Here is a 12,654-nt window from a genome sequence, read left to right on the forward strand (position 1 = left end):
CAGAAATACCCCCCAGAAATTTGCACCAGAGATTGATCTGTGGTCTATTTATGTGGCCACAAAATAGGACTCCTAATTAGAGCCAGAGGCCAGAGGACATAAGTGGTGGTTAACTGCAGGACTTGGGAGGTATCTCTGTGATTCAGCAATCTATGACCCATCTGTCTGCATTAGGACAGAGTCATTCTCTAAAACATGCATAAAGGACTAGTTGAACAGGGTGTATAATCTGACCTGTGACTTTGGGTGTGTGTGAAGGTTTCAAACACACCTTGTCTAGACAAAAACAGTGAATATACTTTAGTGACTGACTGACTGAAAACATCTGAGGTGAGGTGTGCAGCAAATCTGTTTCACACACACAGTGTGTGGCCTGTGTGCTCGTTCAGTCACAAGCTGAGTTCATCTATTTCAATTAGGATATTCACTGATATGGCCAAATACATTGTACTGTACGTGCCTATGTGCAGTAATGCTAAAACATTCCTAATTACTATGCTGGTGTCTAGCTTTATTTGATTTATTATAAGCTGGACAACATAATGGTAACATAACATTTTGGTGTGTCAGTGACAGGGACCTGCTGTTGTGCATACTGGCTAACTGGCATGTCTGGTCCACTACCAAAGAACAAAGCCTTCAAAAGCGATTGTTGTTATTGGCTCCACCTGTGCTTGTGCTGCTACAATGAGTCAAAATCTCTGCTATGAGAAAAATCTAAGCCACAATGAAACTGATTTGAAAAGCTGTGAGTTGCTTTTGCTCTTAAAATTTAACAAACATGACAAGTTTAACTGAAACAAACTTGAATTGAGGTTATCGTTAAGACAACTTTGTTTGCTATTATGAGTAATCAGTGGACATTTATCATTTATGGTTTGTGCAATGTCTAGTGTTGAGCTGCAGTCAGACCAAAATCCATCTGGTAAAATGTATTCTCACAGTGTGGTTAAAAGCAGGTGGGACAGCAGCAGTCCAAAAAGCTGTAAATAATACAGTGTTTTATCAAACATTTTATTGTTATTAACGTGCTGTCATTTCACTAACTACACCATGCCTTCTCTGCTGATTATTTCTCCTGCTGTCGTAAAACAACAATGTAGATAAACAATGTTTCCTGAATAAGAGGTCAGTCCCACTCTATTTCTCTGATTGGCTGGACACTGGACAGCCCTGCAGTTCTGCATGTTAAAGTTTAATCAGATTGAACTCTGCTGAGTGAAGGAGGCAGGTCCATTCACCAGTGACTTGTGTTTTGCCACGTTCCACAGAGAAACAAATAGGAAGCAGAAAAAGGCCTGACAGCACCATTACTCTTAAGCCACACCTACTGAATAACCCCTCACAGACCTGCATAGATCAGCTATCATGTCCCAAACTAAGTGGATCAGTCTTTGTTATATCCCAATACTGTTCATTTTCAGCATGCATGAAGCTATGCTATCCAACTATAAAACACATCACAACCAGTTAGGCAGTCCACTAGGGCAAGTCTCTAAAGACAAGTCTCTCATAAAAGTGCTTGTATGATAAATCTGCTTACTTCTCATTACTTGCTGCTGCCATGTGGCCTTTGAAAGTGACAAGCAGATCAGTGGGAAAGCTGCCAACATTTGCTAGTTTACAGCAGGTTAGCTAATCCAAATAAGAAAAATTATCACTGTGGTTGGGTGTGACTTCAGGCTTCTTAAACATAAGCCAGTGTGCAAATTAAATGCCTTGCACATCCACACTTGTTTTCAATCATACTGGCTCAGCCATAATTAATTTGAGTATTTATAGCTGTTAAAGGCCTGTTATTTCAGGTAATTAAACCTGATGCACCATCAAGAATGATAAAAGTGTAAATTGTCCTGCACCTGTCAGTGCAGGTTAACAGTCCGTTCACATCCACTCCTCTGAGAAGAGGTCTAATCGGGCTAAATATGCAGAAATACCTGTGGGACTGTACAATGGGTGGTAGGGCTTTTTAACTTCAAAGTTAAAATTTAAGAATAACTGTATGATTTCTATTAAATTCAATACAGTCATCTGATTACTGGGAGGTTAGAGTAGTTAGTTAGATTGATATTAGTGTCATAGAAAAACAGAGATGACCCTTCATCTAGTGGCATCTGAAAAGTACTTTACTTTTTTACTTTTTCTGTGGTTGTGCTCTTTGGCTTTTTAAGAAAGACACCTTTGCTGTTAGAATGACAAAATTTCTCACAGGAAGCCAGCAAACAGCAGTTTTAACACTGACACATCAGATTACTTGATCGGGGGACACAGACTTACATTCACCTACAGCCACCATAAAGCACTTGATTTATGACACTATTTCACTTACTCAGAGGAACAGACCAACTGTTACATCAAAATTTATGGCTAAACATTTATAACCTCTGAGCTGATGTTACTGACTTTTGAGAAAAATGTTCTGACTTGAATATTTGTGGCAAACATTCATTTGTAAAGGGACCAACAAGTGTGTGTGTGTCCATCCATGTTACAGGGGAACTTGAACATAAAGTGACGATGAAAAAAGAGACCCGAGGGGAGAGAGCCAATTCATCCTCTTACTGAAGGCTTACTCAGCCACAGAGGCTGAGGACAAGTATTAATAGAGCTTGTGGGTGATGGGGAGAGCACACACACAGACACAGCAAAACACTCACGGTCAATGAGGGCATGTAGCCATTTGTTCACTCACAGTATGATGAGGTCTTTTGAAGCATTTGGCTTGAGTGCAAATTCTTGACAGCTGAGAACTTTGAATCCATATCCTTCACAAGGTTGTCCGTTGATTTCTGCTGATCTGATGGTGATTGGGAGCAAGCCTGTGTTCTCCACTCTGAAGGTTCTTTTGAGAGTAAAGTTTGGCTCTTTGACTTTTGTCTCTGAAAAAAAATGAAGGGATGATAATAAATGGAGTAGTAGTTGTGAACAAGAGGATGAGTTGGTGCAAAATGTCATTAATGTTTTATTGATTTATAGAAGTACTGTGGGATTTTCAATATTGTGGGCAATAATCCTTTCAATACAGAAATATTTGTCACTCTGTGAGAGAATGTATAGTTTGTATGATGTCATGGAGGCCATCATAACTTTCTGTAAAAGCCCATGTGAATTTAGCATACTTTAAGTTTGAAGACCAGAGGATATTTCCTACTTTTGGATGAAATATTTTAACGGAGTAAACATGCACTGATGCAGAACTGGTACACTTTGTAAAAGAGGGAATGTTCTGTGTTTTAACGGGAAGCACAGCATTTCTCTTGTTTTTCTGACTGTATGTCTTGCTCTTCTGCTGGCTTTACTTCCTGTTTTTATTAGAGACTCTTTCCTGTGAAGGCATGCTTTTTTCTTCACTGTGTATATGATGATAGTAACTTAAATGTAAAGCTGGTTTATTGATATTCTTGTGTTTGAATTTGTTTTATTTTAATGAATCCTTTCACTAATTTTTAAAGAACTTTGTTGTGGCATGCATGTTGTAGCTTGTAACACTGGTGTAGTGTTGAGACCATGTTGGCTAGAGTTGTTTGTATAATGAGGTGCAGCTAAGCCCTGGAAAAGGGCTTGATATGCCTCTATGGCAAACACAGATCCATGCAGAATAATCACCAGGACTGACTACCACATGAGAATAGCAATGTAAGAAGAAATGTAGACTTTCAATTTAAAATCTGGGTTCTGGTCACTAAATGGACTGATGATAATTTATGATAAAATGTATACACTGTGTCTTACTATCTGTTGAAATTATCAAAACTTCTTATCTGGGAGCAAGAAGTAACAATGTGCAAAAAACATAATATTCTGAGAATCTAGTGATATTCTTTTAGTTATACTCTATCTGCTTAGACCCTCTGGCGCTGACAGATTTTGTCTCAAGTAAAACAGACTCTGTGTTTACACTGATCTGGGCCTCAGCAACACAAACTCACTCTCTGTGCAGTCTTTCAGAAGGGCCTCTGTCATCTTGAACCTCAGAGAGCTGCCTTGTCCTGGAGGCTTCCCTGCAACTTTCAGGCTCTCTGTCGTACCTTGCCCGTGAAGTACGATTGTATCAATCACCGTCAGATTATTCCTGAACAGATTCATGGTGAAGCAAACAATTTTAGAATAGAAACACAAGTTTACCATAGGGACTGTTTGGTTAGTGACACTGAAGGCTGACAATACCTGACTATGAGGAGGGAGGAGACACTGTGGTTGCTGATGGGAGTGAACCTCACACTGAATGACTTCACTTCACCAGGCAGCAAGAGGAGGTTGTACACAAAGGGTCTGGTTGAGCCCTCTACAAACCCAGTGCTGGTCTTCATTAGGGATGTCTGCCAAACAAACAGAGGGTCTGTTAGAGCCAAACAGCTTCCACGTGCAGCCTCAGCCATGGACAGGAGGACTGTGATTATGCCAAACAGCTGATTCTCTAAATTCTTGACTAACGGTGACGTCAATCATCACTCTTGTAGCACTCACTTGATTTCTGTGAACCTGGAACTCAAAGGTGTGTGTGTCAATGTTGATGTTGGACAAATTTCCTAATGGAAATCTGGGAAAAAATGTTTGAGAAGATTACTATCAGAGTAAGATGAGGGGTTAAAAACGAGACCGTGCAGGGTTTTGGGGAGACTTTTTCACCTGTCAGCCAGTTTTCCAGAAAACACAGAGGGGTTAGGTAACAGGGCCAACGGGAGGACTTGGACATAGACAGGGACGTCAGCGGGATTCTGCAGAATCACCTCTTCATCCTGCAGAAAAACAGAAAGATTTCCCACCACAAGTTCAAAAACAGAGCTCTAATGACGCTTTAGAACATTCCTGTGTGTTTGTTTTTGGACATGTAGTAACAAGAGGTGGACTGTCTCCACTCACAGAGGAGCTGTTTGTGTTGGTCAGAGGGAATGTAATTCGTTGTGAAGAGTTGACCAGTGAGGGCCAGGTCAAGTGTGCTGTTATCTTAGCTTGCACGTTCTTCTGAAGATCTGTGTTGACTTCAAAGACGGCTTCAATCCTTTGGTAAGAAAGGAAACATTTTGTGAGGCTTTTTAAATACTTCACCACTGTGGAGCAAGTAATTTAACAGTAAAATCTGATAACCAAAGGCTGAGATCTCTAAATCCCTAATATGCTTACTTGTGTCCTGCACGCTCTTTCAGCTCTTTCCATCGTCTGAGAAGTTTCTGATGTAGATCCACATCAGCATCCCAGATATCCTCCTGCAACGCCAACCCATGAGGCTTGGACTCAGCTGAGGAAGAGAAAATATATTACCCTCTTAATTTGGACTCCCAAGGCCCATTCAGATGGGATTAGCAATACACGGGGAGGTGAATAATGAAATATTCACTGTGCTTCTGAGTAACATTACTCATAGTTCTGGATGGCATTTTAACCATTGCAAAACATGCATGGACACTCTACTGAACAAAGCCAACAGAAAGAAAAGGCCATGGGTAGGTCAGGAAAGACGAGAGGCAATACTGCATAAAGTGATTCAAAAAGCGTAGTACTTCTCTGTGTTATAACTCAGTAAACACAACACAGTGAACACAGACACAAGGCACACATTAATATCAGTCAGTGTGACTTACACTTGCAGGAGGTATCATTATCTTTGATGTGCATTGCAAATAAGAGTCTATAAATCCTCTTGAAAATCACAGAAAAAAAAGATGCTCCTTATAACTGCAGAACATGCCTGACAATCATTAAGGTTTCGTTTTTGAGGTTTCTTTAGCATCAAAGTAATCCACTGATACTGGTCAGTATATCCATGATTACACTGGAACAGGATCTGCTAGTAGCTAATTCAGCATACTTTTATGCTTTTTACCGCCAATTAGCTAAAATGTAAACAAATGCGGGCTTTAAAAAGGGGGCAGAAAACAGAATACCAGTACCTTTAGCTAACATTACCACAGCATATTTGATTAGCTTTTTTGGGGCATTGCTCTTCTGATGCCTTTTTTATTTGTTCATGATGGCATGTTCATATTTGTTAGATTATTGAAAAAATAATATTGGCTTCCTTTAATTTCACACAGAGCTGTTAAATAAAGAAAGAAAATGAGAAGGACAAGTTCGCTGCTCCAGACAGGATTTAAATTAGAGGGGAATCAGTAGCTGTAATTATTACAGGGGTGGGAGGTAAAAAATTTGCCACATATGTGTTCAGCGCAGGATTAACAATCTTTGACCAGGGCAGATGATACTGAATAACCCCACCTCCTCTAAATAAATAAATTCAGTCTAAGTGGAGTTTTAATTTCTGTGAGAATTGAATACACACACTCAAAAAACAAAAAAAACCAAAACAAAACAAAAAACTTACATTTAAGCACAAATGGCAGGCCCACATAACAGTGATCACCACACTGCAAGCTGGCGTCAAAATAAATATTTGCCACCTGAAAAAGATGGAGAAATTAAATAAGTTTATGTCTGTAAGGACAAATATGGCTCACTAATTTTAACTCCTTGAGATCATTCTCTACCTTAGATTTACGTCTGGGCTCCAGCTCGTCTTTGTTGTTGCGGAGCCGCTTGTAATAAAAACGTATATCTTCTGTCAGGGAGCGGATCTGCTGCAGCCTCACTTTCTGTGTAAAAGAGCTCTGTATGCTGAAACTTTGATGAACAACTTTCCCCTAAAGAGAGAAACATACACAGACATGTCAAGAGCTTTAACACCTTGCACATTTAACAGGATTTCTTCTTCTGCCTGGTTCCAGCACAGGCCAGGTGTGAAATCTTATCTATGAATACATCTTAGTGGTACTTACTGGAAATGAAGATGGTAAAATGATGTGTTTGGGAGAGCTGTTTAATGTCCCCACTGCGATTAGAGCTTTCACTGGGATGGTTAATATCTGAGGGTACAGAACAATTCACATCAGCATTAGACTGAATGCTGGTTGTGTAGCTCTTTAAAGGAATGGCATTAAAACCACATGTGACTGGTGTCTTACCTCATAATCAGTGGTTATATGTATGGCTCCATCATACATGCCCTCCAGTGCCTTAGCCACCAGTGTCACTCTGAATGCTGCATAATAGCCAGATGCTAATATCACCTTTGCAGAGAGAAAAATATAAACATTAGTTTATATATTTTTTTATATATGTAGCTCAGGCTGGAGATTCTCAAAATCAGAAAGCTGTTACTGGTAAAGTACCTTCATTTTTTAATTTGTTTTGAAAAACTATTTTCTATCTGTGATCTGAGCACCTATGAAATACTGTGAGATATGAAACCTTATAACAGTTTCACGTGAAATACATGTCGACTGATATGGGTTCTCCTGTGGCCGATGCCGATCTTTAGAAATCAGGGGCAGCCTATATATAATGCAGATTTTTCTTTAAGTATGGTCTGCGCACTTATGTATTTTAAATAAAAATATATAAACATTAGATAGGTATCAAAATTAGAGGGCAATCAAAAAGTAAACTTGAAAAATGCAGTTTTAGTGCAATTAGCAATATTAATAATAAGAATCATAATAATAAAAACTTTGTTTATTTGTATTACACAACCTGCTATGCTTAGGACCATAGATTCATTACAGGACTACAGGCCACTGTTGATGATGTCATAGTAGGAGTAAGACCCATACACACATGAAATGAGGACAGCTAAATGCACTTTCCTCACAAGTAATTTTGACGAATTACTTGTGTTTCTGCCCTCATATGCAAACGATTTTTTGCACTTATGACAAGCATTGTTAACATTAAGTACGGTAAAGTGTAATTAGGTCAATAACCTTTCCTCTTAAAAAGTAAGATTTAATATTCTAACCAATTTAACATTACAAGGGTTTGAAAGGTAAGAATTCAAGCTTTGCCATTTTCTCCCAGAAGTTACCAGGTTGCTTTTCCAAAAGTTAACATCCACTGTGGTCTGCTGGTAGTAGAATGGCAATTCGACTGGAACAAAGGGGAGTTTTGCACATGTTCCACAGCAACAGAACCTGTTAATCGGCTCAATATGCATAGGAATCAGCTGATGCCAATTATTTAGAAAATGGCAATAATTGGCCCAACCGATAAATCAGTCAACCTCTTATCTGAAATAGCCAAAGTGACATACAATAAAGAGGATCTAAATAACAGGTACCCTTAATGTCCTATAAACACATCAATATCAAAATTACAAACAGGTGTTTGCAGACAGAAACTTAAGTCTCAACCTATTTTTGTCTTAGAACAAGCTTCCATCTGTAAAGGCCTGACAATTTTTTAAGTAGACAGTTCATTTTACTTTGTTTTGATACACAAAATTAAGGTATTAATTTATGAAGAGAGATATGAGGGAAGATATCTGGCCACAAACAACCTGTTTTGAATTAAAACAGTGCTCAAGTCAGAAACAGACACAATCCCAGTTAGCACCACAGTAGAGTTCGCATCACTGCGCTCAGCAACTCACCAGCTATAAACCCTACTTTATTTAAGATTCCTATATATAAAGAACTTCGTCTTCATTGTTATCTTCTTTAAGTAGTCATCGTAACTTGAGTAAAAATAATAAAGTTCATTTCTGCTAACAAACATTAGCATTAGCTAATCTTAGCATGCTCTAGCATAACAGCTGATTGTAAAATAAAACGTGAGACTAAACTCAGTCAGCATTGTGACATTTGTATCTTCTCTGATAAAATCATCATTTTTTAGGTTTCAAAACATCTGCTTGCACAATGTCTCACAATTTTTTTTTGCTCACCACAGAAAAGAAGTGGAAGTAGATTGGTACATTTCTACAACTGACTGGCTTTCACAGGTGGAACCATTTCTTTCCTCATTTTTTTTGTTTAAAACAAACCTAAACAAAACGTTCAGAACGTCAAAGAATATTGATACATCATGTGCATTAGATTGGTGACACTACTCCTCACTGACTCACCTACCTTACTCCAATGACAGTTTGGGGTTTCTACCAAGTTCAGTGTCATCATGATCACAAAACAAAGCAGAGTAGTTTTGGAGTGATGGTGGAAGTCTTACTGTTTTGTGATGGGAGGCTGAGGTGTTCTGCAGCTCTCTCAGGCGACTCAGGGCAACTGTTGTGTTTCCTTTCTCTGTCTTCAGCAGCTCCATGGAAAGACTGTCTCCTGTGACCAGCCAGGACTTGATCTCCAGCTGGAGGATGGAAAGCAGTGTGAAAAGACAAGCACAAAAAAACCTGGATAGTACTCTGCACTGGGATTTCTTGTCCTTTTGCATGTGTGAGTGCACTTAAAATTGTTATAACACTATATCAACTATCATTGTTGAAATGAATGTTAGCATGAGGGATGTTGCAACATGATGAAGTTTTAATCAAAATGTGTGAAACCACATGTCAGCGTATTCAAAAGACTAAGTAAACATGCCTTTACCCAATGTGCTCAACAGCATATTGGGCAATGAGCAAGACAGGACCTAAACCATGGCCCATGTTAAGGAAGTTTTCCCACTTTGTAATTTTCCAGGACAAAAAATCTAGAAGACCTGACAATCATTTCATAATAACTTGCTGCATGTTCTTACCTCTATAGGATTACTGTTGACCACCACAAACGTGATGCTGCTGGTGTCTGTTGCACTGCGGACACCAAAGTCTAGGAGGTTCTCCTTCAGACTGGGAGGCAGGACCAGAGGCTGTTTGCACCAGACCAAGAACAAACACCACATTATACACATCCTCACCAAGAATTATGATATTTACGCAGTCTTACAAAGGCAGAACAAAAACTGTCTGAATTTGACTTCTTGATATGTGATATAATTATTATGCTATAAAAATGCATATTTTTGTAAAAACAGCTTTGTCAGCTAGTGTGAAAATTTAAAATCCTTCTTTCTTAACATCAGTGCTTCAGCTGTTAATGTATTTCCATAGAGTACCTCCAAGAATCCTGTATAGGCCCGGACAGGCAGGTGAAACTTAGATGCATTTGTGATTAGCAGGATGTTGCTGTCTATGTGAATGGATGGTCGGACTGGCCGAAAGAGGAGGGAGAATATGTAACGCGACTCATGCGGGGGGATGATTATAGGTGCACTGAAGTTCTGCACCTGAAATAGAAAGTGAAAATGTGATGTCATTTCCCTCTCTATATATACATATATAACATCAGAATGAACTCTGTAAACCCATTCTGGTGGCACTCACATTAAACATGGTTTTGGCCTCTTCAGGCAGAGACACATTGTGTATCCGGATTGCAAAGTTAAAGGCATTTGTGAGGAAGATGGGTCTGTCCACTGGGTCTACAGGACTGTCCCTGATGTGGAACAATGTAGCTGTGTGGTCAAAACCCAGGTAGCTGCAGGAAGGAATGACATATCAGTCAAAATCCTGTAGGAAATTTCTTCTCCTGTATGATAAAGCCACCCACTCTCCCTGTATATCCACAAATTAACTCACCCTTCCAAAACCTCTGCCTGGTATGGGATTTCAAGCTTGGAGTAGCTCTTTTCTTTTGCTTTAACAGTTATTTTACCAGAGAACTGATATGGTCGTCTTGCTTTTGAGGCTGCAGTGAAAAACACAAGATACAGAGAGCAGATAAGTGCGCTGTAAAAGGACACCAGGCCTCACAAGAGGAAGTTGTGCAACACTAAACCAAAAGTGTAAAAAGTGCTAGAGTAAGGACATGATGTAAAACTTTTAAAGCTGAAGACTGTCCAGACTATTACCAATAACCACTCCACGTATATTACTGGACACACTGCAAACACATAAAACTACATCTTTTTAGAGATGATTTTTCTATGTTTCTGTCAACCAGTGAAGACATAGGAGAATACTGACATCATGTTCCTCATCAGGTTCTTTGTAAAAGCCTGAGTTCGTTGGAAAATGAGCAGCACTTCCTTAAGACATCTTTTGTTCATGTGTGTCTACATCATACTCCATAGTTAGAAGGGGGCGGTAATGGAACAAGTGTATGGCAGCGGGGGGGTATTATTGTCAAACCCTAACAACAGCTTGCAAAGAAAATAACTTGCAAGATAAAACAACAACAAAAAAAATAAAACACAAAGCCACAGCCAGAGCAACTGCCCATTATTACTATGTTTTAAGAAAACACAACTTACCATCAAAACTAATACTTGCAACTTTGGTGTATCGGCTCTCTCCAGCTTTTAGAGTGACTGCTTTGAAATCTACTGTGACTGCTTCATTTGAGGGTGTTGTGCGTACACTCTGTAAATCATAAATAAAGGAGCAGATTACACAAGAGGTAAGGTAACCATTTAAGTATTTGGATTAACAGAGGCTACTAAGGATACCTACTGTAATTGGTACATCTTTTGTTCCTGAATTTAAAAGGTGAAGATTCAGCATTTTTGGACGATCTGTGACACAAAGCAGTTGGAAAATAAAACAAAAGGATAATGAGCAAAGACAGCCAGAAAAACATTATGTAATAAAAAACCAGATGTAGCTTTGTTTGTACAAACTCTGTACCTTGTGAACGCAGCGTACCAAAGTCAAGCATCTCTGTGGAGGAGTATATACCAGGGGCTGTAAAGAGTAAACATATGAAGGCTGAACATACATTTGTACAGATGACAGATGACAGTGACAAAATGTCACAGAGTTATAGATAATGTCCTGCAGGTTATAAAACTTCACAAAGATTTGTAAAACATACCTGATGTGACTTCCACCTCTACAGGCAGGATGATGAACTGGTCCTCGTTGGGGGCATTGGTTTTGATTCTGATGAAAGCCGTGTGGTTGTCGACATCTCTTGACGAGAAGCTGGCTCTCATCACGCCCTTGGTCTCAAATGGAGGAATCTCCTGGAGGGAGAAGGTCAGCATGGGTGACTGGGACTCGACTCTGTCACCATCATTCATCCTTAAATCAAATAGGACTCGATATAAACAACAGTTGTCACATGAAACTAACCCATAATTTTCCAGTGCCTCCTTGTTGACCTGTAGGAAGCTCTAGATGTAGATCCCCACCACTGGAGTACATCTCAACAACCTGGAGTAATAAAGGGAACAGAGCACATAAACATTAAATCAATCATTCAGCATACAAACAAATATCAAACACATGCAAAGTTAGCCATCAGAGAGTCTCCTTTCTCTATGTTACCTGCAGTGGCTCACTGTATGGGTTGTGGATGTTTATTAGAGGTGAGAAGCTGCTGTTTACTGGGACTCGAGCCCCTATGAAGGGCCGCAGCCTGTAGGGGTTTGGGATGCCGACCCCAAAAACCTTCAAAACAGAGAAGGAAAGAAAAAGAAATGTTAGCAACACTTCTCCAGATGGTAAGAAACTCTGAAAAGAATTATTGTTGTCTGTACCTGGTATGTAAACACTCCATGATGAGATGTATTAATAAATAAAGTGTTTTCTACATTCCCAACTACTCGAGCCAGAAACACTACATCAAATGATGTGTTCCCTCCTGGTGGAATTATCTGTTGAAAGAACAGATGACACAAAATACAGTAAAACACTGTTCAACAAACAGAGCATATTATGGCCTCTCAGAGTTATTCACACTACAGCTACTAACCACAAAGACCTTAATACTCACGTCCACAAAGCCTGACCTTAAAGGTCCACTGCTACTAAAATATTACAGCTACACTCTAATTTTAGCATTTTGGTGGTGACTGTGGTTGCAAATGATGACTGTGGTTTTTGCTGCA

The 12,654-nt window shown here is 39.3% G+C and overlaps 1 protein-coding gene across 5 annotated transcripts in view; it reads right to left on the reverse strand.

Moving 5' to 3' along the window:
- Window positions 1-12,654, reverse strand: part of tmem131 (transmembrane protein 131) — a 28,490-nt gene that overhangs the window by 5,585 nt on the left and 10,251 nt on the right. For all 5 annotated transcript variants that reach the window (XM_018669846.2, XM_018669845.2, XM_018669844.2 and 2 more), the window contains 23 exons: window positions 12,304-12,420; window positions 12,092-12,214; window positions 11,897-11,977; window positions 11,637-11,787; window positions 11,450-11,506; window positions 11,276-11,337; window positions 11,077-11,185; window positions 10,403-10,511; window positions 10,148-10,301; window positions 9,880-10,050; window positions 9,523-9,633; window positions 8,998-9,132; window positions 6,960-7,064; window positions 6,774-6,860; window positions 6,486-6,638; window positions 6,323-6,398; window positions 5,125-5,239; window positions 4,864-5,002; window positions 4,630-4,739; window positions 4,468-4,540; window positions 4,168-4,319; window positions 3,930-4,072; window positions 2,693-2,879 (listed from right to left, as the gene is read on the reverse strand). In XM_018669846.2, coding sequence (XP_018525362.1) covers window positions 2,693-2,879; window positions 3,930-4,072; window positions 4,168-4,319; window positions 4,468-4,540; window positions 4,630-4,739; window positions 4,864-5,002; window positions 5,125-5,239; window positions 6,323-6,398; window positions 6,486-6,638; window positions 6,774-6,860; window positions 6,960-7,064; window positions 8,998-9,132; window positions 9,523-9,633; window positions 9,880-10,050; window positions 10,148-10,301; window positions 10,403-10,511; window positions 11,077-11,185; window positions 11,276-11,337; window positions 11,450-11,506; window positions 11,637-11,787; window positions 11,897-11,977; window positions 12,092-12,214; window positions 12,304-12,420 — 2,720 coding nt within the window. The remainder of the gene's footprint in view (window positions 1-2,692; window positions 2,880-3,929; window positions 4,073-4,167; window positions 4,320-4,467; window positions 4,541-4,629; window positions 4,740-4,863; window positions 5,003-5,124; window positions 5,240-6,322; window positions 6,399-6,485; window positions 6,639-6,773; window positions 6,861-6,959; window positions 7,065-8,997; window positions 9,133-9,522; window positions 9,634-9,879; window positions 10,051-10,147; window positions 10,302-10,402; window positions 10,512-11,076; window positions 11,186-11,275; window positions 11,338-11,449; window positions 11,507-11,636; window positions 11,788-11,896; window positions 11,978-12,091; window positions 12,215-12,303; window positions 12,421-12,654) is intronic.

Source organism: Lates calcarifer, linkage group LG17, assembly GCF_001640805.2.
Source record: "Lates calcarifer isolate ASB-BC8 linkage group LG17, TLL_Latcal_v3, whole genome shotgun sequence".
In the NCBI taxonomy this organism is placed as follows: domain Eukaryota; kingdom Metazoa; phylum Chordata; class Actinopteri; family Centropomidae; genus Lates; species Lates calcarifer.